Genomic DNA, 24,076 nt, shown 5'->3' with positions numbered 1-24,076 from the left:
AGTTTCTCAAGTGGATGAATTGGCAACTACTGGATACAAGTATCTTCAAGTTTAACCACAAATACAATATCACTGATCCTGATTTGCAATACCATGTGAAAAATGATTAAATAAACATCAGTACACCTCTGGTCACTACCATTTAGATCCCTAATTCATCGAATTCATGTGATGATGAATGCATGAAAACACACAAATAGGTAATACTTTATTAAAACAGCTGCCTTTGGCCATTCGTCAGAATTGGAAGATAAATCACCAGAATTGATAAACTTGCAATAATAGTAAATGTGTATTAATAGTTCTGTGTTGTATAATCAGAACTAAATTAACCACTAAGCAAAATAAGCATGTGCTTAGGCATCAAGGATAGAGACACCATAAAAAGATTCTTGAAACTCAAAAAAAAAAAAAAAAAAAAAGCATCATAAAAATTTCTCAATGCCAGTTTCTGTGGAATGTATGGTGCAGCTAAACCAAGACTGACAGAAAAAAATGAAGAGAAAAAACGGTGAAAATGAATGTGAGAGCACCAAAATTTCTGAAGTGCTTAGGTCCTCTAAGTCTTTATTTGGCCATGCATATAATATATATATGTATCATGTTTAATGCACATGATGTTGAAATTAAGCAATTTTTGTGATGATTCTCTGATATTTTTTAAGCGAAAAGAGATTGCTGCATACATGAGGAGAACAACAGTGTCGTTTTCCCCATGTACACAGCCACATTGACTTGTTTTTCCTCCAAAAAAAAAAAAAAAAAAAAGAAAAATCAGATAACTGCATAAATTTGGCATCACACACAGCCTTCGCATTGCAAACATTACAAATTTTATATATCATATGATATGCTATGGTTTTCCATTTTTTTTTAAGGTTTCTATAGTATTTTTGGTACTTATATATTATTCCACTACCCACGAAAGTTGGCAGAGATCCTCCAAAGCTGGGTCAACCATTAGGTGGAATTCTAATTCATAATTTTATTTAATAAACAATTATTATTTGCTTCACTTCATTTTTGTGCTTTGTTAAAAGGCTTTCGTTGATTTATATCATTTTGTTAGGCCCTCCAATTTTCCCAGAAGATCTATTTAGAATGCAATTAACACAAAATTCCTTTAGGTAGTTATTTCAGTTTATTACTGTTCTGTTGGCAATACTCAGCCAATCACATCAAAAAAGGTACGATCCCATAACTTTAGAAATAATCCACTGCTTGCTGCTTTTGATAAGAAAGTTCCAAATTCTAATCTTTCTTTTTCAAAATGCAAGAAAAATACAGGAACAGCAATTAATTTATATCTTTGTTAATAAAAACAAAATATAGCTTATCAAAAAATCAATCGGTGTTCCAAAAAAAAAAAAAAAAAAAAAAAAAAAAAAAAAAAAAAAAAAAGCACAACAAATGTTATGCGTGCATTGTTAACTCATGCTTATCTATAACTGGAACTAAATTGTGTTGGTTGCCAACAATTTCATAAAATGTGAAATAATATATAAGCAGCACATTTTCTAGTTTCTTTTTGCCATGAAGCTTTATGTATTAATAAGGATGCTATAGTTAAATTTTGCACCAATGTTTATGTCTGCAGCTAAAATGGTGCACCATTAACAGAAAAGCTCATACTTTTAAACATTTTACTTAGAGCATACTGATCAACTTGAAAAATATATTTAACTGTAATACATAATTTTCTTCTTTTGTACTCAAATTTTTCAAGATGTATTGTGACTTGTGACCATATAAATTCAAAATTGCACACATGATTAACAATGTAATTTTCAAAATTTCTATTAGAATAATTAGGTAAGGATGTTTATTTCAATAAAGTTCAATAAAGGCTTAAGAATCGAGGACACATACAAATTTGTTCAGTTCTTGAGCCCTTGGAAGAATAATGAGAGAATTACAGTACATCCTTAAATCATTAAGATATATAAATGCCGAGTAACATGTCTAGAAAACAACTTCTGGTTTTTCGCTATAACAGAAATAAAAAAAAATTGTATATAAATAGAAATTTATTTCTCTGTTCGCTGAATCTCTTTTAAATGAGCTATAAGATTTTCTAAACCAAATAAGTAACCTTCATCTGGGCCTTCATGAGTCACTGGAGGATTAGGCATCTTACTATGAGTTGAATGTGCAAAATCAATCATACACAGATCTACAACAGGAAGAGATTCTTCACATTCTGCCTTCTCTATAGATTTGCCAATTTTATGATTTATACACAAAGTTGTATCACTAGAAGCTGAACCTTTATCACAACATTTAGATTGAGATTCTTTAGTTTCTTTTTGTTTATCTGCAATATTACCATTATCAGATAGTTGTAAAGTTATACTTTGCTCCCCGCAAGCATTTTTATTATTTCTTATATAATGCTCTGAATTGCCATCATATATTATCAGTAGGGAGCTAGTGAAAAAACGGAATGTATTCAAGCTTTGGACCACAGAATATAATTTGTGTAACTTTTCAAGAAGTGCAGATATAACACACTGACGTACCTTTGTGCCGTCATATAAAAAGTTGTAGAGAGCTTGGTGAAATCCATCTACAGTTAAACTGCGCCCATAATACTTGTTATGGCATGTATAACGACCAGATTCTTGATGATATACCTAAAAATTAAATTTGGAATATAAATCACAGAAACAATGTACTTTAAAAGATTTTTAAGCAGAAGTCAATTCAAATGCAAGGCAGACTAATTTTCACTACTTCAAGGGGAGTTAATTTTTAAAGATTTATATTTCAGGAACAACAGAAAAAAATAATACTTCCTAACACAACTTTCAGAGTAATAAATGACAAAAACAAATGACTACAGTAAAATTTCTCACCTTTTTTCAGAGCCAAAACCATTAATTTAAATGGTGGAATTCATAATTTTAAGATCTTTTTAATTTTCTCTACGGGATTTATTACATTGTGGAGATTCTGATGTAAAGAATTATGTTACTTCTCAATAACATTCAGCACTAGCCAGAACCAGCAAGACAAAAGCCCTTCAACAACAAAAAATAATTTCAAACAAAACACAGAACACAGAAGAAAAATCAATTTTTTTGCACTTTTTTTCATTTTAAAAATTTGTTGGCTTTCTCAACTATTGTCATATCCTTTTTCTACCATTTCACAATCATATAAATAATTTTCAGTTGCCACTGTTCAATTTTCAGTTGTTTCCATTTAAAATTTTAGTATAATTAAAATTCCAATAATAAAGAATGTTTTCTGAAATGCACAAATACTTCCTAATGAGGAATTTTTTCAACGATTAGAAGTCAACGTTTGTTTCAGAATGGTACTTAAGAGCTGAAGTCTTTAAAAAGTAGCCCATGGCCTTCCATAAATTAATTTTGAAGAACTTTGTCAATTCACTTTTTTGAAAAATTCAATAGCAAAGAATTTTACCGTTTGGCTGTTGAATTAGCAAAAAATAATTAAACTGTGCAATTACGGACTTTTATTAATCCTGAAATAAAATTTTTGCTTTTTAAAAAACTACAATGCATGTTTTGTGTAGTAATTATAAAACTGCAAGATTTTTAATTTTGAAACATAACATTTATTATTTTATTGTGCACAATAAATACAGTACAAAGTCCGTAATCCAGAATCATCGGGACTTCGCCGATTCCAGATTAGGGATTTTTCCGGATTATCGATGATCAATTTAAATCTGGTAAGATGGCATGCAGAAATTATACAATTAAAAATATGAAACCTTAATTTATGAAATAAAGAGCAATTATGATCTAAAGAGTATCAAAATTTACAAAAAAAAAAAAAAAAAAAAAAGCTTAATATTTATTTTTTTTACTTTAATAAACATTTCTATCAACGTAAGTTGCTTCATTTTTTGTGCTAATACTTTCTCTTTAATTCTATAAACAGACATAATTTTTGTTACAAAGTTCCACTGTCCTGCAATTGCTGTGTCGAGAATACCGACTAACTTGTCAATGGAAATTTTTTCATTTACAATAAAGTTCTCTGTTACTTTCTTCACTATCGGAAGCACACATGGGTAAACGCTTTACTGGCTTCACGTGCATGCATAGCGGGCGGGCGAATCAAATGCGCATGCGTAAGTTTGTGGCTTTGAGGTCCGGATTATAGATCATTCCGGATAATGGACATCCGGATTCCAAACTTTGTACTGTACACTATTTTGCTATTTACTTTGATCATATGGATAATTTCTATATCATTAAGCAAGCAGAATTTATATAAATAGATATATGCCATGATGAAGATTACATGTTTGTGTTTGTTACATTTAACACAGTTTGAATAAACACAAAACCTATATTTCTTCATAAAAAAAAAAAAAAAAAAAAAAAAAAAAAAAAAAGCTTTCTTATATACATGCAAGATAAAAATATGTAAATTAAAATTCTATTTTAAATGTGTAATAGTTCCTATATCCTTTGTTTTAATTTGGATATTTTTCCTTTCTATATTAAAAATAACAAATGCTTATACATTTCCTTTGGACTGCTTCATTTCCAGATTAATCCACACCGATTCATGATGCAGAAAATTATGCATATAGATACTGAAGCATACATAGTAGATCCATAATGAAAAGCAAATTTGACAGCCGAGATAGATTTAATAAAACACAGTTGTGGCAGAGTTAATATTTTTTTTTATTGACATTTATGGACACAAATAGCTTGGGACTTTAATTGTGCCTATTTAAGAACATTTACATTTTTGAAATCATTGCGATAAAAAGAAAGCAGCGGAGTAGCAGCCTAGTTAGGCTGAGAAGCCGAAGTGAAGTATGATGTATGCAGGATGAAATCCAAATTCAGAGTAAGTTAATTTCACTTTCAAAGGCTTTAGATTGGATAATTAAAGAAGTTCTAAAATTATTATTGGTTGTTGGGAGTTTTAGTTCACAAAACTATTTATATCACCAGTATTATGTAAAAGTCACATGATATAGATTAATCCAGAAATGACGCAGAGCAGAGACATTTTATTATACGCCAAAGCTATTTTTAGAACAGAAGGAGGAATTACCTACATAAAACGAAGAATTAAAAAATTACTGAAAATTTAAGTTAGACTTTTGATTTACATATTTTTTATCTTTTATATATATATATGTATAAACAAAAACAATTTAATGAAGGGCAAGTTAATCGCTGCCCAGACGGTATAGTGGCTAGGGAAGCCTGACTGTGATATTGAAGGGCCCGGATTTGAATCCTGGAGAAGGCATGGATGTAAAATTGTCTGTCACTTCATAGGAGGTAACAATGGCCGCCTATTAGGCGCCTCCACAATAAAATAGCCATTACTTCCTGCCTTAGTAGTGGCCAATGCCACTATGAGCAAGTGCTCGCTGTTTGGGGGGGGGAAAGACAAATTAATTTTAAAATCAAAACTATGCACCCATAAGCTGCATTAATTCAGTAGCAATGGATCTTAAATTCAAAACACAGTCCGAGGAAATTTAACCCTCCGAGCGTTACGCGTTTAGCTCTGAAATTTCAAAGTTCCTCAAAATGTCATGAATAAGTGGTATTTTCTTGATTTTAATTGAAAAATGGCTCTCTCATTTTGTACCTTGATTCCTTTTCTTCCAATATACATCCAAACCAAAATCAGATACATTAAAATCTAGCAGAAATTTTCATATATAATGAATATAGAAGGCAGCCTTCTGTGCGGAATTTTCCGGCCGTAACGCTGAGAGGGCTAAATATCATATTCAAATTTGGAATATTGAATTGGCATAAAAAATTGCTCATGCAAAACTATTGTAAAAAATAACAAGAAAAGGGAAGCCCTTCCAAAGCCCCCCCCCCTTTGAACAAACTAACACTATGCAAAAACAAATTTTATACAAAAATTACCACATAAACAAGATAATTGCAAAAACGTTCCAAACAATGATAAAGGCAAATGGATGGTACATTTCCTTGTACATATTTGCCTGGGGGTTGGGTGTATGAAGAAAAAGCTTGTTTCTGAATATAATTATAAATTTTCAGTCATTCTTTGTGCAGCATTTTACATTTTAGAATTCGCATTCATTTTTGATATGCTGTTTAACTGCATTTAAATTTTGGCAAGGTGCCTTTCAATTGTAGCCTGTATGGACTGGACTGATGAATCCACATATTGATTTAATTTACATTTTCCTGATTTAAGATTATTTCCATGTGCTTGTGCATTTGTTAGTGCATTAAACAGGCCTTCTTTTATGTTTCTTCATACAACAATCCTCTGACAAAGATGCAGCAACATAAAATTATAAAATCCATTTGCCTTTATTTCTTTTTGCACTTATCTTGTGTACATGGTAACTTTTGCACAAATTTTGATTCTGCACAGCATTGATTTAACTGAGAATTCTGGAGCAGTATTCTCATATTCTCGCTAGTTTTTTGCATTAGCAATTCTTTTTGTACCAACTCATTATTCAAGAATTGAATATACTACTTAAATTTGCTTGGATTGTGTTTTGAATTTAATACATACATAATATGCAAGGTGTCTATAATTAAAGAACCCTATTTCAGAGCTGCATATAAACGAAACCATTGATCAGAAAATAGTAAAATTTTGTGGCAGACTTAAATGAAGGGATAAAAATTTCTTTCAGAGGGGAAAAAAAAAAAAAAAAAGTTATAAATAGCATCACCAGAGGGCATTTTATTAATAAATTATACATTTAGGCACACCTTTACAATAGTTTTACAATTTTACAAATTTTGTTAAAAAAAAAACATGTTTCACATGAAGGCCATCATTTTGAACTACCATCTGAAAGTGCAAGATGGCATGTTCCACAACTGACCGAAGTGTGTGCCGAGAAATGTTCAGCACATGGTGCGTGAAATGCTGGCTTTAAGGTCAGGTAAAGATCTTGGATTGTCACAACTTACCAGATGTTTCAAATGTTTCTAAATCCGAAAATCACATGGATTGAGGTTTGGGGATTGGAGAGCAACACATCGGTTATCATTTTCCAAAGGTTTTCAGCATTGTTCATTGGACCTCTTAGAATCCCCTTCAAATTTCTGTAGAGCAACTACTGCCGAATTACTGTTGTGACAGAACAATTTTACTAACTAAGCACGATCTAGTAAACTTATTATCATTGTGAACAACATGAACATTTAAAACAAAGTCTTCGCATATGTATCTAGGTCTTATAACAGCTGCTGCATGACGACAAACATTTGCGCTTTTTCTAAAGTAAAACGCCCTTTGTTATAGACACCTTGTTTATGTGTAACACAAAAAAATCAGCAACTAAAATTATAACTTAAATTAGCAACAGCCCCAAAATACTTAATTTTAATTTGGGTATCTCCTGTTTCTGTTCTAAATTGCTTATAATACATTTTTCTGAATTGCCTCTTTCTAAATTAACTTATTTCATGCTTGCTTAAGTAATTCTCATGGAGGTAAGAAGTAAGATGGAGTGGTCCTAACTGGTTTCCCCAATACCCTGCTTTGAAGCACTGGCGATCCCTTCGTTGGTGGCCAAAACATTGGGTAATTTACCATCAAGTTCAATGGATTTTGACATGATTGGATGTAAATATTTTGTAATTATGTCGTAAATATACATATAAATGTATATACAGTACAAAGTCTGTAATCCGGACTCGTCGAAACTTTGGTGATTCCGGATTATGGATGATCAATTTAAATCTGGTAAGATGGCATGCAGAAATTATATAATTAAAAATATGAAACCGTAATTTACGAAACAAAGAGCGATTACGATCTAAAGGGTATCAAATTTTCCAAAAGAAGAGGAAGAAGAAAAAAAAAATATCGCTTAACATTTATTTGTTTACTTTATTAAACATTTCTTTCAATGCGCGCATGGGTAAAGCATACATTATGCACATGCACATTCTTTACGTGCATGCATAAAGCATACCAAAAAAAAGTTTGCGGCTTTGAGGTCCGGATTATAGATCATTCCAGATAATGGATGTCCGGATTACGGACTTTGTACTGTATTTTTTTTTTTTACAATACTTCAGAGTCCAAAGTATATGAAAAGAATGCATTTTTAAACAACATTTAATTCTGAAAGGTAATAAATACTATACTTTTCATAGAACAGTTTGCTCAGAATGGTTTAATTTGATTGAAATATTTTCACAAGTTTTTGTTAATTACATTAGAAAAAAAAATTAAGGTCATTTTATTTTATTCAGTTAAGGATTACAAAAATTAAGATCAAAGTTTATTGTATTATTAATGTTAAAATTATGCATTATTTCTTTTCTATTTATGCAGCTTCTTCCTAAAATAATTTCTCAAATATGTGTGAGATTATGGCAAAGCCTCGAGGGCTATCTGCCTAAAGGGGGATGCCTTCATGGAGGATTTTTCCAAGGAAAACTGGCTCATATACACATTACACATGGAGAAACCACGAAACGCCCATGCAGCCAGCCCATTCGCGGGATTCGAACCTCAGACCAAACTACCAGTGTCCAGCGACTTTACAGCTTGGCCACTAGTGGGCCCTTTCTCAAATATGACATGATTTTTTAGCTTTTGATACATCTTTTTAAATCAAAAAATATAAGTCAATTAATAATTAATGCTCTATTTGGTCCATTTCAAATTAGAGCATCTTTTATTTAAATAGCGAAATACTTTAAATAGTACTTAACTTTCTCTGAATATTTCTGAAAGGGAATAAAATAAGGATTTTTAAAAAATATTATTTAAAATTTTAAACTGAGTTATTATAAAATCTAAGGAGAATAATTCTTTTAATTATCAGATTTTTTACTCTTTATTTCAACAACATATATTCCAAAACTCTTCTTTATTACTTTCTTAAGTATGCATCTCACAGAATTTGCTTTATAACACCTTTTAACAGATTGATTTCCAATATGAACAATTCTTGCTCAAATAGTTTTATAACTTATTTGTTAACAGAATTTCAATTTATGTTTACAATTCATTGTTAAGGTTATTATATATTTAGATAATATTTATAATCATTGTAAATTGACCGCACATGGTACTTCCGCCGAATTCGCAAATGCATCCGTCTTCTGTTCCATACATTTGTGTAAAACTGTACATAATTTTACACAAATGTCTGGTTACAAATCAAGGAAAAGTTAACTTATTGGCATATCTGTGCATATATTTATTAATTTTGACAAGGATTGCAGCATTTGATGGTAATTTTATTTTTATTAACACAAATAAGTAAAATGCGTAAGTCTAAAGTGTTTATTTTTGAGATATATAAAAATAAAATGATGAGTTTAAAATGAGCAACAGTAAAGCCTCTGCTCTAAAAAATTTTAAAAAGTATATATTACAATAAAATGTGGATGTGAAAAATTTTTATTTTATTTAAAATATTTTGGAGTTTGAAACATAAAATAAAAGTAGCGAATACTCTATCAATGGTATTGAAAGGTGTATACAATTTTAAAGGTACCGTAAGGTATTTTTTTTCTTTCTTTAATAGCATAACATTTTTGCTAAAATCTACATTTTTGTAGTTCAACAGCTTAGAATTTTATAAAACAAATTCATAATCAAAATCACTCTTCTTAGTTATTGAAAAATAAACAAGATGTGATTTTTGCATAAAAGTCACTAAACTATACAAATTGCTATTATGTTTTCATTTATGCGGAAGTGCCCCATTTTTTGATTTGTTGGAATTGTCATGTGTCAAAATACTATCACAGCACTGTCAAGAGAGCTTCTGAATGTAAACAAAAAACACCCCATCTGGTGACCAAAGCTTCAGAGCAGTGCCGGTTTGGCCACTTCTTCCTTTCTTACCTCCATGGTAATTCTACAATGCATATAGCTCTTATCCAATCAGATTAAAGAAACTTTAGTCTAAACATATCACATTGTTGTAGCTTTTTTTTCTGCTCCACCTAGCTGCTAGCCGGGCATAGTTTGCTGCTCTGCTTCATCCTTTGTCTTAGACATTAGTGTACAGAATTGTGAGATGCATATCCTACCCATAACGACGAAGAACATATGTCCTAAAAATAGGTTATTAAGAAATAAAATTTTGTGTGGAAATGATGGCCATATCTGCCTACAAATACCATTCTTCTAACATTGCAGTAATGCCAAATTATTACAATACAAAGAACCATCACCAATATATTGCAGCTATTCACTAATCATCCCACTGTAATGATTCTATGACAATTGAATCTATGCTATTTCAATAAATTTCACTTTCTGCATGTCTAACAAAACATCTCTCTGGGAAAATATATATATATATATTCATTTATCTGTGATTTCATAAGTGCTTCAAAACTTACTTGGAGTCTATGGAATACTCTTTGAAGTGTTTCAAAGCTTTAGCAGTACAGTCATTAATTTGTATTTACAAGAACTGCTGATATAAAAAATCAGCCGAGATCCTCAATTACGAGAGCCATTTATTTTGTATGTGCGCCTTATTAAAGTGGAACAAAATTCAAATATGTGCAATGACCCTGAGATGCCTGTTTTAAAGTTTTAAAGTTTGAAACACTCGTAGGCTATGACCCCAGTTTACCAGTTTATGACCCAGTGCCAAGTTTTATTTAAGCCTAAAATTATTACTTTTTATTATAAATTAATTTTAATTGGTACATGATATATTAAAATATATGAGTTTAATGATATATTAAAAACTTTTAAGTATCAAAAAGTAGCACAAAAAATGACGGAGAGGTGGAAATTTCGAATAAATTTTAGTGGCACTGATTTGTCAAAAGTAGCAAATGCAAGAAAAAGTGTATGATTTGGCAACAATGTATCTCCCTTGATCTATCAGAACATATTAAACTAAAAAATCCCCAAAATGAAATTTCACAACTAAGTTTTAACACATGCATTCTGCCAGTGCATCATTACCATGCATAGCATAAGTCTCTTTATGTGCATCTGCAGTTCTTTGTTCTTTTAATTTTGTGGGAATAAAAAAGTAAATATAACAACAATGTTATACATTTTCCCCCCTTTAAAAATGGCTTTCAACATGCTATATAAATATTCCCTAATTCTGATAAGTTTTACTTAAAGCACATGCAAAAATATGTCTATTGAAACAATGACTCTTCAAAAAATTGTTTAGAATAATGATAAAAGGAAAAATAGAACACTGTTTCTGGACAATCCAATATTCAACAGTTTCTTAATTTAAAAAATTTTACAAGTCCTTTAAAGCAAAATATTTTAAACTTCACTTGACAAATGCAAATAACGAATTAAATTCAATGTGAGTTTAAATTACCTGCATTCCAGATATTCTTATTCCAAGAATAGCTGATGTTGAAGCAGCTGCCTTTGCCGTGTGTGAGGTTCTTTTAGCAAGTGAAGCAGTGTCTCCATATTGTCTTGTTCCCATCTTTATATCCAAAATGCAGGGAAATTCAAATTTTGAAACTCGGTTTTCAAGTAATATATATTCTGAAGGAACAGAAAAGTAAGTGAAAAACTATTTAGCAGATGAAAGATTTCAGGAATCACAGGAAATTGAACTATGCGGCATTTTGTATCTTACCAAGTGCAAGATAAAACAGTTCTGCATGCATTCAACTCCATTAAGCAATAGACTCTAAAAATTGGAGGAGGAAAAAAGAGAGCAAAGTTAGTGCTCTACTCCTTGATACCATGAAGTAAGAAACAAATGTTTTCACAAACCTGACTAAAACAATGTGGAAAGCTTCATACTGTTATATAAAAAAATTAATTTCCTTATTTTTTGTATAAAATTATAACCCAATGTTCACAAACATTTTAATTCAAACATCACATTTTTAAAATTCATCCCATCCAACTAAGCTTGCTTCTTATGCCACAGAAGACTGGATGTAATGCAGAAGCGGCTGCCATCTTAAGGTTACTTATAATCTATTTCTGTAAGGAAGCAGTAACATTAGTTTCTTTCTGAGACACTTTACATGTTTAATATGCCACTAGTTGATTGTTCAAAAGTATTAAAAATCTAAATTTAGAAACTTAAGCCCTTTTCCTTTAGTGCAGATAATTGTCATCACATTGTGGAATATGGATGTCATAAGAAATTGAAATTGCTGTAAAGGTAACAAGTAACGTTTGAATTACTATTAGAAACTACACCCTGTTTATCAGCAATAGATTTATATTATTATTATTATCCATATATACATAACTGCTCAACTACGATACAGCTCCAACTATCAAGACTTCAGTAGCAGGAGTTGATAAAGTCGCTATGCAATTAGGTTTCTTGTTCGAATCTTTTCAACTGATTTAAATAGTATAAGAGGATAAACACAGAACTGCACATATTTTCAGGAAACTAATAAGTTTATTTAGATGAATGTTTACAATATCAAATTGGTCTGAAATGCTTATTTAATAAATAAAAGTATAAAAATTAATTTAAAACTAATTACACATTAGTTCCAGGCCACCTGCCTTTCATTCGGCAAGTCATTATTTTCTTATGACATGTGCTTCTTTTCTAATAGCAGCAAGCTAAATAAAATTGACAACATTATATCAATTCTCTCATGTACAAGGAACTTTGGTCTTATAATACATATGCAGCAGTTATACAGAAAAAAATTATTTTCCCCCCTTTTTTGGTGCTTTTGTATTTATTTATTTTATATTTCTTTATTTATCCTTCTGTACAGTAAATATTAAAAGATAATTTTATATATATATACACACATAATTTCAAACTACATATAAATAAAATGAATTTTGTTTTATTTGAGAAAGCAGGACCGTATTAAGTATTGAGGAAAAAAAATAATTTATTAGTTTAATTTTGAAGAAAAAATGCATTTTGTGCTATGTTTTACAGAAATATTTATTATTTTTGACAGCATAAACTCTCTTGAAATATAACAAGGGATCAAATTATTTGGAATTTTAAAATCCATATGGGTTGTAAATCCATTTAGTCCAGATATTTGGAGTTCACCGTGTTTATCATGATCAGCTGAATTGACTTCTAATACACTAAAATCCCAGCATTATACCAAGTGGAAAGCTGAAGTAACTCAAATATATTAGAATTTTAGGAAAATTTAGTAAATGAGAGATTTGAAATGGCATCATAGAGCTTGTTATATGCAAACATTGGCACTAAACAGTGTGATTTAGCACCAATAACAGATAAGCAAATGTCACAGCACAATCACAAGAAGTTTGTTTTGTAAATATAACGTATTTGTATTAAATATAACGTATTTGTATTTATATATACGTATTTGTATTAAATATAACGTATTTGTATTTTGTAAATATAATGCTGATTTTTGTTGTTTGACTTCTGAATTAGTATTTATTCGGCATGTTATTGTGTCTTAATTAAGTTTGTTTTGGTTTAATGTAAAAGACTAATTCTTGATAAGCCAGTTAAATTTTTTTGAAGAATTATATAATTTGCATTTTCCCCTCGAATTTGGAAAAAAAAAATTCATATCTGGGATAGCATCCAATGGGGTATTTTTAAAATTACAGGATCCAGGTATTTAAAAAAAGGGGGGAGGCAAAGAAAGAAAGAAAAAAGGCTGCAACGCACAATTTTCAAAACTGAATAATAGCAAAGGAGAACTGATGAGCATCAATTTAAGTTTTTTTATTCTATATCTACTTTTGTATCTGTTGATTATTTAACTACTAAATAAAGAACAAGCTGTTTGCTTAAACTTCTAACAGAATAATTGGTGACTTCCCACCAACTTTCACATTTGGCAGGATTTCATAATCAGATCAGATGATTTATTTTCATGTTTAAGGCCTGCAAAATACCTCACTTTTTTATGCTGGAAATGCAGACTTTTTTTCTAAATCTTACATAATTTTAAACATAGGCCTTTGATATTATAATTTTAAACATAGGCCTTTGATATTATAATTTTAAACATAGGCCTTTGATATTATAATTTTAAACATAGGCTTTTGATATTCAAGTTGGTAACAAACGAGATGATTGTTTTTATAATTTTAGAGTGGAAATTTTTTCCATTCATTTTGCTTTCCTAACTCAAATTCCAAATGATTGGCTGAATCACTGGCATTTCCCGAGCGTTCCAGATAATCGAGCTTTTACTGTAAATGATGAGGCCAGTTCAGCATTTTAAAATACTACGATGATTCATCTAATAACACCAATTCCCCCGCTGAGCAACTTAACACTTGATGAATGGATACTAAATATAAATATCTCCAGTTAAGTCAGAGATCTTAAATTTTGTTGCTGGAAAGAGCTCACACAGTTGAATCTTTATGAATTTGCACAGAGATTCAGCTATGTGGCTAAACCAATTGCACTTAGTTCAGCTTTTCTGGCCAAGAATGGTTCCTCAGTTTGCCCTTACAACTAATAACACTTGCAGCAATATAATGAACCCAAAGACCACCATCTAAGGTTTCAAATAAATTTCTTCTGCAAAGACAGGTACAAGCAATAAAGAACTACTTACTCACACATCTGTACTGTTATACTCTTAAGAACTAAAGAGAGTTTGAAAGAGAACAGTTTAAATAAATATTTCTAGTGCTGCTTAATGTAACTAGTAACACTATGTAAGGAAAAACTGCACTGCAGTGAAACCTCTCTAAGAAACCATATATGGTTCCAGATGGTTTTGGTCTTCTCTGGAGGAAAGTAGAAGCAATAAAGGAAAACACTTAGTGCTCCTTAGTGAGTTACTTTTATCAATTTTAATTAGTAGTATAGTAAGAAAAGTAACATTTCTGTTACACTTACAATTTTTTTCTTTTAGTTTGGTACTTATTAATTAAAATTACTTAGTTAACATATATATAAAAGAATTCCCGCAATTCTTTTATTTACTCCGGATATCTGATTTTGTAACTGCTATTTCTCCTGAATAATAATAAATGGATCCTGTTTTTTTAAACTTATTGTCTGATAATGTAAGCTACGACTAAAGCTGGTACATCACATATATATATTTTGAGTTCTCCTAAAGTTTGTATATATTGTAGCATATTTTGGAATAAGATGTGATAAACATTTTAGCTTTGCAACCAAAGACAGTTTCCTATGGTGATCTCTTAGAAATAGAATGAAATATCCTATTATTCATTACTTAAACATAGTCCCTCAGTCTTCACTTCAATGGCCAGCTTTTTCCTTTTATATCCATGCACATAGCATATTTCCGATGTCCTAATTAGCTCCTCTGTAATTCCCTTGTCTTTATGGCTGAGACTTGCTATGGATAATCTTAAAAATTGCTTAGTATTTCTTCAGGCTTCTCATCACATCAGAACAAATTCTCTGCCACTGTTAGAATGTAAAATTGATGATGGTCAAATGCAATGAAAATATATTCATGAGGTTACATGCCATCTTCTTTAGCATCTTCAGCATCATATTCTTGAGAAACCCCAACTTAGTGAGATGATCTTGACATACCATTATAAACTTCAATTCCTCATCAGGATATATGACTAAAAATTGATAAGATCAAACTGATAACACAAACAAAAATCTTAAAAAACAGTCTTGATTAATAATGTTTCTTGTACTTGTGCAAGACAGTTTTTTTTTAAACATTCTATCACAGTGTTTCTCAAACTGTGATCCACCGACCATAGGTGTTCTTGTAGCCTGCACACGTGGTCCTCCTAGACTTGCAAAAATGTCATACTACACTCACGTTTGTGAAAATTGCAACACCATGAAGGACTTACGCGAGTGAGCTGAAATTTTCAGGAAATGCAAAGTAGCGCATGATATGCAAATGATTAGAATTGCAAATCCGTAGCGCATGCGTATGCTGAGCAGCGCCCTCTGAACGGCTGATGGATCCGAATAAATAGACGGCTGTAGCGAGGCGTGTATGGTTATCGGTGGTTATCTGCTAATGGTAAACGTTAACTCAATCTGTACTTATGCCTCGTCGACGAAAGAGAGCGAGATTTGAACAACTTACAGAGTTTGAACAAGGAAGAATCATCGGCCTTCGTGAAGCTGGATTGTCGTATCATGCAGTAGCCTCTCGTGTGCAGCGTAACAGCAGCACAGTGATGCGCGTTTGGAAGCAGTGGACGGACGAGTGTCGGACAACTCGGAAATCCGGGAGTGGACCCCGAAATGTGACGTCAGCTCGCGATGATAGACACCTGGTCCGCATGGCGCGGACGGACCGTACAGCTTCCTCTAGACAATTGGCAGCACTGTGGTCAATAGCTACAGGTGTTTCATTGTGTGCTTCATCAATTCGTAGACGTCTGCTGCAGTGTGGACTGCGCGCACGGACTCCTTTATACAGGATCCCCCTAACGCACGACCATCGCCGCCTGCGGCTACAATGGGCCAATCAGCATAGAGACTGGCGTGCTGATTGGCAGCATGTCGTGTTTTCTGACGAATCCCGCTTTAATTTGTGGTACCATGATGGCCGCATTCGTGTCAGACGCTATGAAGGTGAACGCCACCTTCCGGAGTGCATTATCGAACGCCACAGTGGACGAACACCCGGAGTTATGGTCTGGGGCGCCATAGCATATCATTGACGATCTCAATTGCTACGAATTGTGGGCAATCTGAACAGCAACCGGTATATCCGTGAAGTTCTACAGCCCGAAGCTGTTCCCTTCCTTCAAAGCTTGCCAGGCGCTGTATTTCAACAGGACAATGCCCGCCCTCATACTGCTCGGATTGTTAAATCCTTCTTTGCAGCGCAGCAGGTACAGCTTCTTCCTTGGCCTGCGTGTTCCCCGGATATGTCGCCAATTGAACATGTGTGGGATGTCATTGGTCGGCGCCTTGCTCGTGATCCTCGTCCTGTTGCGTCTGCAGACGAACTTTGGGTACGCATACAAACGATATGGAATGCTCTTCCTCAGTCAGACATTCAAACTTTGTTTGACTCCATGCCACGTCGTGTAGCAGCACTTATTGCGGCGCGTGGTGGCCACACAAAATACTGATTCTGATCTCTTGTTCTTGTTTGTTTGCTTTGAACATTTAATCATTTATTTGTACCACTACCACTCAACTGTGTATTAAATTGCATTCAATTATGACGATTCCTTCTTGGTGTTGCAATTTTCACAAACGAGAGTGTATTTATAAATGAAATTAACAAAATTTTACTTCATTTCTTGCTCATGACATGTGACTAAGTACACTGGCATATCGTTCAGGTGTATTTTCATAACTAAATGAACTAAATCACTGCCTACAAGATAACTTTTGGTAACCATGAGAAATTAAAGGAGTCTGAGAAGAAACTTCGTTTTGTGGATTAGTTATGTAAAAACATTTTCACCATTTCCAACCTTAGAAGGTTTTTTTTTAGAAAATTGTAACATTATTGGAAAAAGAATAATCCAATGACATTTTGCATCTCAAAACTTTAAAAGCCACAATCTAAAACTTATTTCTCAAGGGGTAAATTTAGGAATATTTATGGGTTGTTGATTCTTTCCACTGTGATTCAGAAAATAACGAACTGACGTTGAATGAAAGAGAACAGTTAACTGAACTCTTGAATGACACCAGACTTAAAACGAAATTCCAAGCAGAAAGTGTAGTTAATTTCTGGACCTTATTACAGTTAAAAGTCGTTAATCCGGACTCGTCGGGACTTCGGCGATTCCGAATTATCGATTTTTCCGGATTATAGATCATCAGTTTAAATCTCGTAAGATGGCATGCAGAAATTCTAAAATTAAAAATATGAAACCGTAATTTATGAAATAAAGAACAATTATGATCTAAAGGGTATCAAAATTTACAAAAAAAAAAAAAAAAAAAAAAAGCTTAATACTTATTTGTTTACATTATTAAACATTTCTTTCAATGTAAGTTGTTTAAGTTGCTTCGTTTTATGGGATAATACTTTCTCTTTAATTCTAGAAATAGACATAATTTCTTCTTCAGTTAAAAAGTTCCGCTGTTCAAGTCCCGTTAATTGCTGTGCCGAGAATACCGACTAACTTGTCAATTGAAATTTTTTCGTTTTCACTAACCTCTCTGTCACATTCTTCATGTCTTTATCCATTTTTTGCAGCAATTCCACTGCGTTTGCGCACATGCATATGCGCAGTAGTCAAGGTCTTACGCGTACGCGTAAAATGCCTGTGCGCATGTGCCAACGCGGCGCATGCGCAGAAAGTTTTTAGTTTTGAGGTCCGGATTATAGATCATTCCGGATTATGGGTGTCCGAATTAACGACTTTTGACTGTACTGGTGTAAATGGAATATAGTGAATTGCACAATGGTGCTTTAAAAATTATAATTCAGTTTTTTTTATATGTATCCGTTAGAAAGCATTTTCATCATTAATACATATATAAAAACAAGGAGCCAAAATCAAATTGATGGTAAATGCCATTCTCATCCATGTCAATAATGTAAGTACTAGCATTTACTTAATTTTTAGTTAATAAAACAAAGAGTATCCAAACTCTAATAGCCTTGAATTATTGAAAACGAATTTAACATTTCTCCTATCAACTTAATTGATTAATACTAATATCTTCAATATCATATTAATTTTAATTAATTGTATGTAAAAAATCTAAGCATACTGGTACAGTCAAAAGTCGTTAATTCGGACACCCATAATCTGGAATGATCTATAATCTGGACCTCAAAGCTACAAACTTTCTGTGCATGCCTTGCGTTGACGCATGCGCGTAAGACTTTTACGTCTGCGAATACGCATGTGTGCACGCGCATAATACGTTTACGCTTGCGCATTTAATGTATAATGGACGGTATAAGCTAAGCTAAAATTATCTAATTCAGTTAATGTTGCAGATTGCGTTGTTCCTCAATCTTCGAATTGGATTCGGCTTATTATTTTTTGCAGACTGTTAGAGCAATTTTATAAAAGTAAGATTGAACTTTTGATTATGTCAAATAGAATTTCCGATATATATTTACTAATATGTAAAGGATCTACAAAGCGAAAGTATGTTTCGAAGTCCATTAAACCAAAAGTGGAATTGCTGCAAAAAATGGATAAAGGCATGTCATTCGTTTCTCAAACCATTCCGAAATCTGTTTATCAATTTCACGCTGCTCTGCGGCCCGGGGAGGGGGGGGGGAACGCCGAAACGATGCGGCGCGCAATGAATTGAAAGGTAATCTGTCAGCACTATCCTTATTTTCAGGGCAGATGTTTTTATTTTATTTGGCTTATAATTCCTTACTACATGTAGTATTTCATCTCGATGTACTCTGTCTTTGATATGATTTAAATCAAATTCCTCGTCATTATAATCCGCTTCTGGTAAAGTAAAGAGAAAGTATTATCACATAAAACGAAGCAACTTAAACAACTTACATTGAAAGAAATGTTTAATAAAGTAAACAAATAAATATTAAGCTTTTTTTTTTTTTTGTTTTTTTTTTTGTAAATTTTGATACCCTTTAGATCATAATTGTTCTTTATTTCAGAAATTACGGTTTAATATTTTTAATTTTATAATTTCTGCATGCCATCTAACCAGATTTAAACTGGTGATCTATAATCCAGAAAAATTGATAATCCGGAATCGCCGATAATCCGAAGTCCCGACGAGTCCGGATTAATGACTTTTGACTGTAGTAAACATATGCTAAAACTTTGCTTTCAAAAGAGACAAGAGTAAGGTAGTCCACAGAACATTCCACTTTCAGAAAGCTGTCCTCACTTGAAAAATGCTTGAGAAACATTGTTCTCCATGTCCAAATGATCTTCATGAAATATATTAAATAACATAGAAACTGTCATTTAAAACTGGATTTTAACACAAAAAATCAACCTACGCCTACATTTAACAGTAATTTTACATTACAGCAATTAAGCAGTCAAATATCACATGATTTTCTTCTTGTAGCAGTTTTAGCATTTTTCACACCATTTACTAACTTTTGGGAGATAGTTTAAAAAATGCAGCTTTTAATAGCATTGGCTTGAAAGCTTGTTCTTCATATTAATGTTATTCCATGTCCGTATACCATGATTCCTGCCAGGACAGTGTAGCTTGCTCAGCCACTTTTTATGGAACGGGGCCAAATTGAAATAATTTTTTTTCCACTTCTTTTCCTTACCAGTGAACAAAGCCAGAAATGTAAACAACAGAAGTATTCTTACTCTTTGCTTGAGGCACGTGTTAAAAGTCATGTGATTCACTTTACGACACCAAATGTCACTACTCGAATTTTTAGCACTCTGAAGAAGACCCAATTATGTGAACATCGTTTATACTGTAATGCATTTTATAGATGCCAAATTTCACACTTTGCCAATAATGTACACCAAGTCCCCCTTTTAAAAATCAATAAAATTAAAACTTTAAAATAAACTTGAATATAGCAAAGCATGAATTTTTTAAATGAATGTATTTCCAGCTAAAACAATCAGAGTTTGATTCTTTTTAATATTTTTTTCACTATTTCCAAGATTTTCAACTATTTCACCTATTCTCAATATATCATAACATGCTAAGTTTGAATTGACATTAAAGAAATATTATATGACACCACAGAATTCATTGATTCAATTTCATGTACTTCAAAGGGATAGCTTTGTATCAAGTCCAGATGTCCCAGCAACATATAATCAAGAAGTTTATATGAATGCACATGTTTTACATGCAAAAACATTAAGCAAATGTATGGTAAATAGTCCATAGGACAATTTTTTAAATTGAGAATAGGTATGAAAAGTTTCATTAATTCTTGAGTGAATAATAAGAAAATAACGCTGTAATAATACACACTTATTTTTCTGGTAAGATACATTCCATGTTAGTTATGTTTATGAATTAAACTTACATAATATCTTTTAATTAAAAATTAATTCCTAAAACTAGCAAATTTGAAATTAGTTTATTACATGTATACAGAAATTTTTAATTACAGTTTTGGAACTAAAAAGTCATGTTATTTAAACAGTCTTAGACTAATATCAGTTTTGTAGAAAAACTGAGCATTTTCAGATGACTTTTCCATTTTAAGGAACAAAAGTATTCTACGCCCTTTGTCTGGAAATATATCACTAAAAACAGATGAAATCAAAAGGAGGAGAGAAAAAGCAACACTTATAGCATCATCTACTAAACAAAATAAGAATGCAAAGAAAAAAAAAAAAAAATTCCGAACAAGCGATATCTATCAAAATGCACAGTTTTTCTGCAAACCCAATGCTAATCTTAAGACTGGAATTTGCCTAATTTTAGATGGAATGCTTCTTTTTCATAAACCATTTTAACTTATTATACATTGAAAAATCTCACTTTGACTTATAGTAGATGATGATTTCCACAATTTTTTCATTTGCTCTTGATGGCAGTGGATTACCCAAGGATTAAACAATTTTCCATTTTGACCCTGTTCAATATTGCTTTCTTCTTTAGCTTTTTTTGCTTCAACACTCTCAATTTGAATATTCCCAGACTGGCATAAACGGATTCTGCACAAATATTATAAAACATTTCAACTAAACGTTAAACACAATATATTTTTTTCAAATTACTTAAATTCTTAATTATATATTAAAATGTTTAGTATTAACATTTCAAGCACTTTTTATTTTAAAAACAGTCCATAAATAATATTTTGCATTCATTTTAAGCATATTAAACTACTATAGCATTTGTATGACAATATAAAAAATACAAACACAATATATTTACACAAATATGGTATATTCTATACTTGATAAAATAACAAAAATATATTTACTTTATGAAATAATAAAATATATTGGCTTGATTATAAAAAGTCTCGCATAATACGATGACTGGGTATTTTAGATGATTTTTAAGACAGATTTTGCATATAATATAGTCTGATATATATAAGTTTAACGTATTGAAGATTTTCTATAGGAAAGATATTAGTCTGATTACCACACACAACAGCAAAATTAAATAAATATGTTTTATTTTAATGCAAAAGCTAGACAATGAATGATATGTTAATGTTAGGTTCTAATTTTAAGTCCTGCACTCTTTTTAAGTTTAATATGCTAAAAAGGTTTCTTTAAAAAAATACAGAGACAGAACAAAGTTGCATAATCAAATTTTACTAAGAAAATATTACAAAAATTCACTTTTATGCATCCAAGCAATTTCTGAATTTTGTTTCAATTGATAATAAGGCAGTAAATCCATACTTACATAAGCATATTATTGTAAATGGGATGAGCATATAAATATAATATTTTAATCCTTTTTCATTGTAGTTTTGCTCTTGTATATTGCTGTATTTTTTATATTCTTTTATTTATTTATTTATAGTTTTAGAATGGCAGTTTTATGGTATATTCTAATTTTTGACCACATCTTGCATTCAAGAGTTTATTTGCTGCAAATAATTATACACCTTTTGATTCTGAGTACAATGGCTTTGGAATTTAAAAAAAATCTCAATTAGAAGACGAGATGTAAACAATTCAGTTCCTACACCTACTTCCTAAAAGTCACCTGTGACATTTGGAAAAATCTCACTTTACTCAGCAACTTTCTGGAAGTTTCATGAAAACACATTTGCGAAACCCTACATTCCATTCTTCCAAAGTTTCCAAAAACCATGCCACAAAATATAAATATGAGTCAGAGAACTAGGGAGTTCAGTTGTGAATGAGCTATGAGACATGGTAAGCTGAACTAAAAGTCAGGTGATTTGGCAAGACTGATTTGATGAATTTGATGAGTGAGAGTGATTTGACAAACTGATTTATTTCATGTGCTAAGGAGGAAATGGTAAATATCCACATTCTCATATTAATGTAGATGTCAAACAACAAAAATCAGCGTTATATTTCCAAATTTTCACAGGACTAGTTTTGATGGTTTTACCGAATCATCAAACTCAGCTGCAAAAACGCAAATGAATGAGATAAGATATAATGATAAGATAAGAAAGCCTGGACAGGAGACAAGCTACTGGCACCATCTGTTGATGAAACCAGAACTAAAACATAATTTTTTTTAAAGGCTTAAGGCAAAGATGGATTGGAATTAGGGTCGTTAACTAGAACAGAAAGATTTCTTTGAAATGCCTCTAGTAAATGTGAAATGCCTCTAGAAAATCCAGTTCACCAATGGAAGATGTTTTTTGAATAATTTTGGCAGCAGAAAAATCAAAAGTGTGATTTTCGGACTAACAATGCTGGGCAACAGAAGACTTCTGTGTTTCCTTTTTTCTAACATATGCCTTATGTTCCTTAACGCGAAATTTTAAGGCTCTCTTAGTTTGGTCAATGTAAATTAAACCAAACTGGCAAGGAATCCTGTAAATACCCCAAGAATTCATATCCGAAATGGAGTCCTTGCATATGGAACTTGGAATTTTATTGAAGGGAGAATAAACAAGCCGAAAGTTAAATTTCTGCAAAATACGTGCAACTTTATAGGTGATTGATGGAAAGAGGGGAATGACAAGAGAATTTTTACAATCTCCTAAAACAAGAGTGTGCCTTTTGGTGTGTTGAGATGGGAATTTCTTAACTGCTTGATTAATAATGTTGGGTGAAAAGCCCCTGTCAATAGCTACTGCTTTTAAATAATTCAGTTCTTCATCAAGGGACAGTTTGGAGGAGCAAACTTGAAGAGCACGGAAAACATAGGAATAAAATGAATCTAACTTTCGTTTAATCGGATGACATGATTTGAAGTGTGGTGGTAGGCAAACCGATGAAGGTTTACGGTAAACCATAGTACTGAAGTTGGATGTGTTACGTGTGACCAGAATGTCGAGAAACGGAAGGGAATTGCAAGTCTCAAGTTCAAAAGTAAACTGAATAGCAGGATCAATGGAATTCATTGTTAAAGAACTTTATTTAAATCATCTTTATTAACCTTCAAACAGGGTAAAATTATCGTCTACGTAGCGGAACCATGCCAGGAAGTTTAAAGTTTCAAACAATTTTGATTCAAAATAATGCATGTAGATATCAGCCAGGATGGGACTCAGGGTGCTTCTCATGGCTAATCCCTCAGTTTGCTTGTAATATTTATTTTGGAAAACAAAATGCATTTATTTCAAACAAAGTTGAGTAAGAGAAATAAGCTCATCAAGAGAAATGAAATTCGAAAGTCTGGTTT

General features: G+C 31.8%; 1 protein-coding gene across 1 annotated transcript in view; it reads right to left on the bottom strand.

The window, feature by feature from the left end:
• Window positions 1–134: 134 nt before the first annotated feature.
• Window positions 135–24,076, bottom strand: part of LOC118192994 (inositol hexakisphosphate kinase 1-like) — a 52,824-nt gene continuing 28,882 nt past the window's right edge. The window contains exons 5-7 of the mRNA XM_035364023.2: window positions 21,263–21,438; window positions 11,288–11,463; window positions 135–2,633 (exon numbers count right to left, since the gene is read on the bottom strand). Of these exons, the coding sequence (XP_035219914.1) occupies window positions 2,028–2,633; window positions 11,288–11,463; window positions 21,263–21,438 (958 nt within the window). The 3' untranslated portion in view covers window positions 135–2,027. The remainder of the gene's footprint in view (window positions 2,634–11,287; window positions 11,464–21,262; window positions 21,439–24,076) is intronic.

The sequence above is a fragment of the Stegodyphus dumicola genome, chromosome 2 (genome assembly GCF_044657685.1).
Source record: "Stegodyphus dumicola isolate Sdum_Otavi_A_Nest chromosome 2, ASM4465768v1".
NCBI lineage: Eukaryota > Metazoa > Arthropoda > Arachnida > Araneae > Eresidae > Stegodyphus > Stegodyphus dumicola.
The sequence above is the reverse complement of the archived record's forward strand: the minus strand, read 5'-3'. Positions and strand labels throughout refer to the sequence as shown.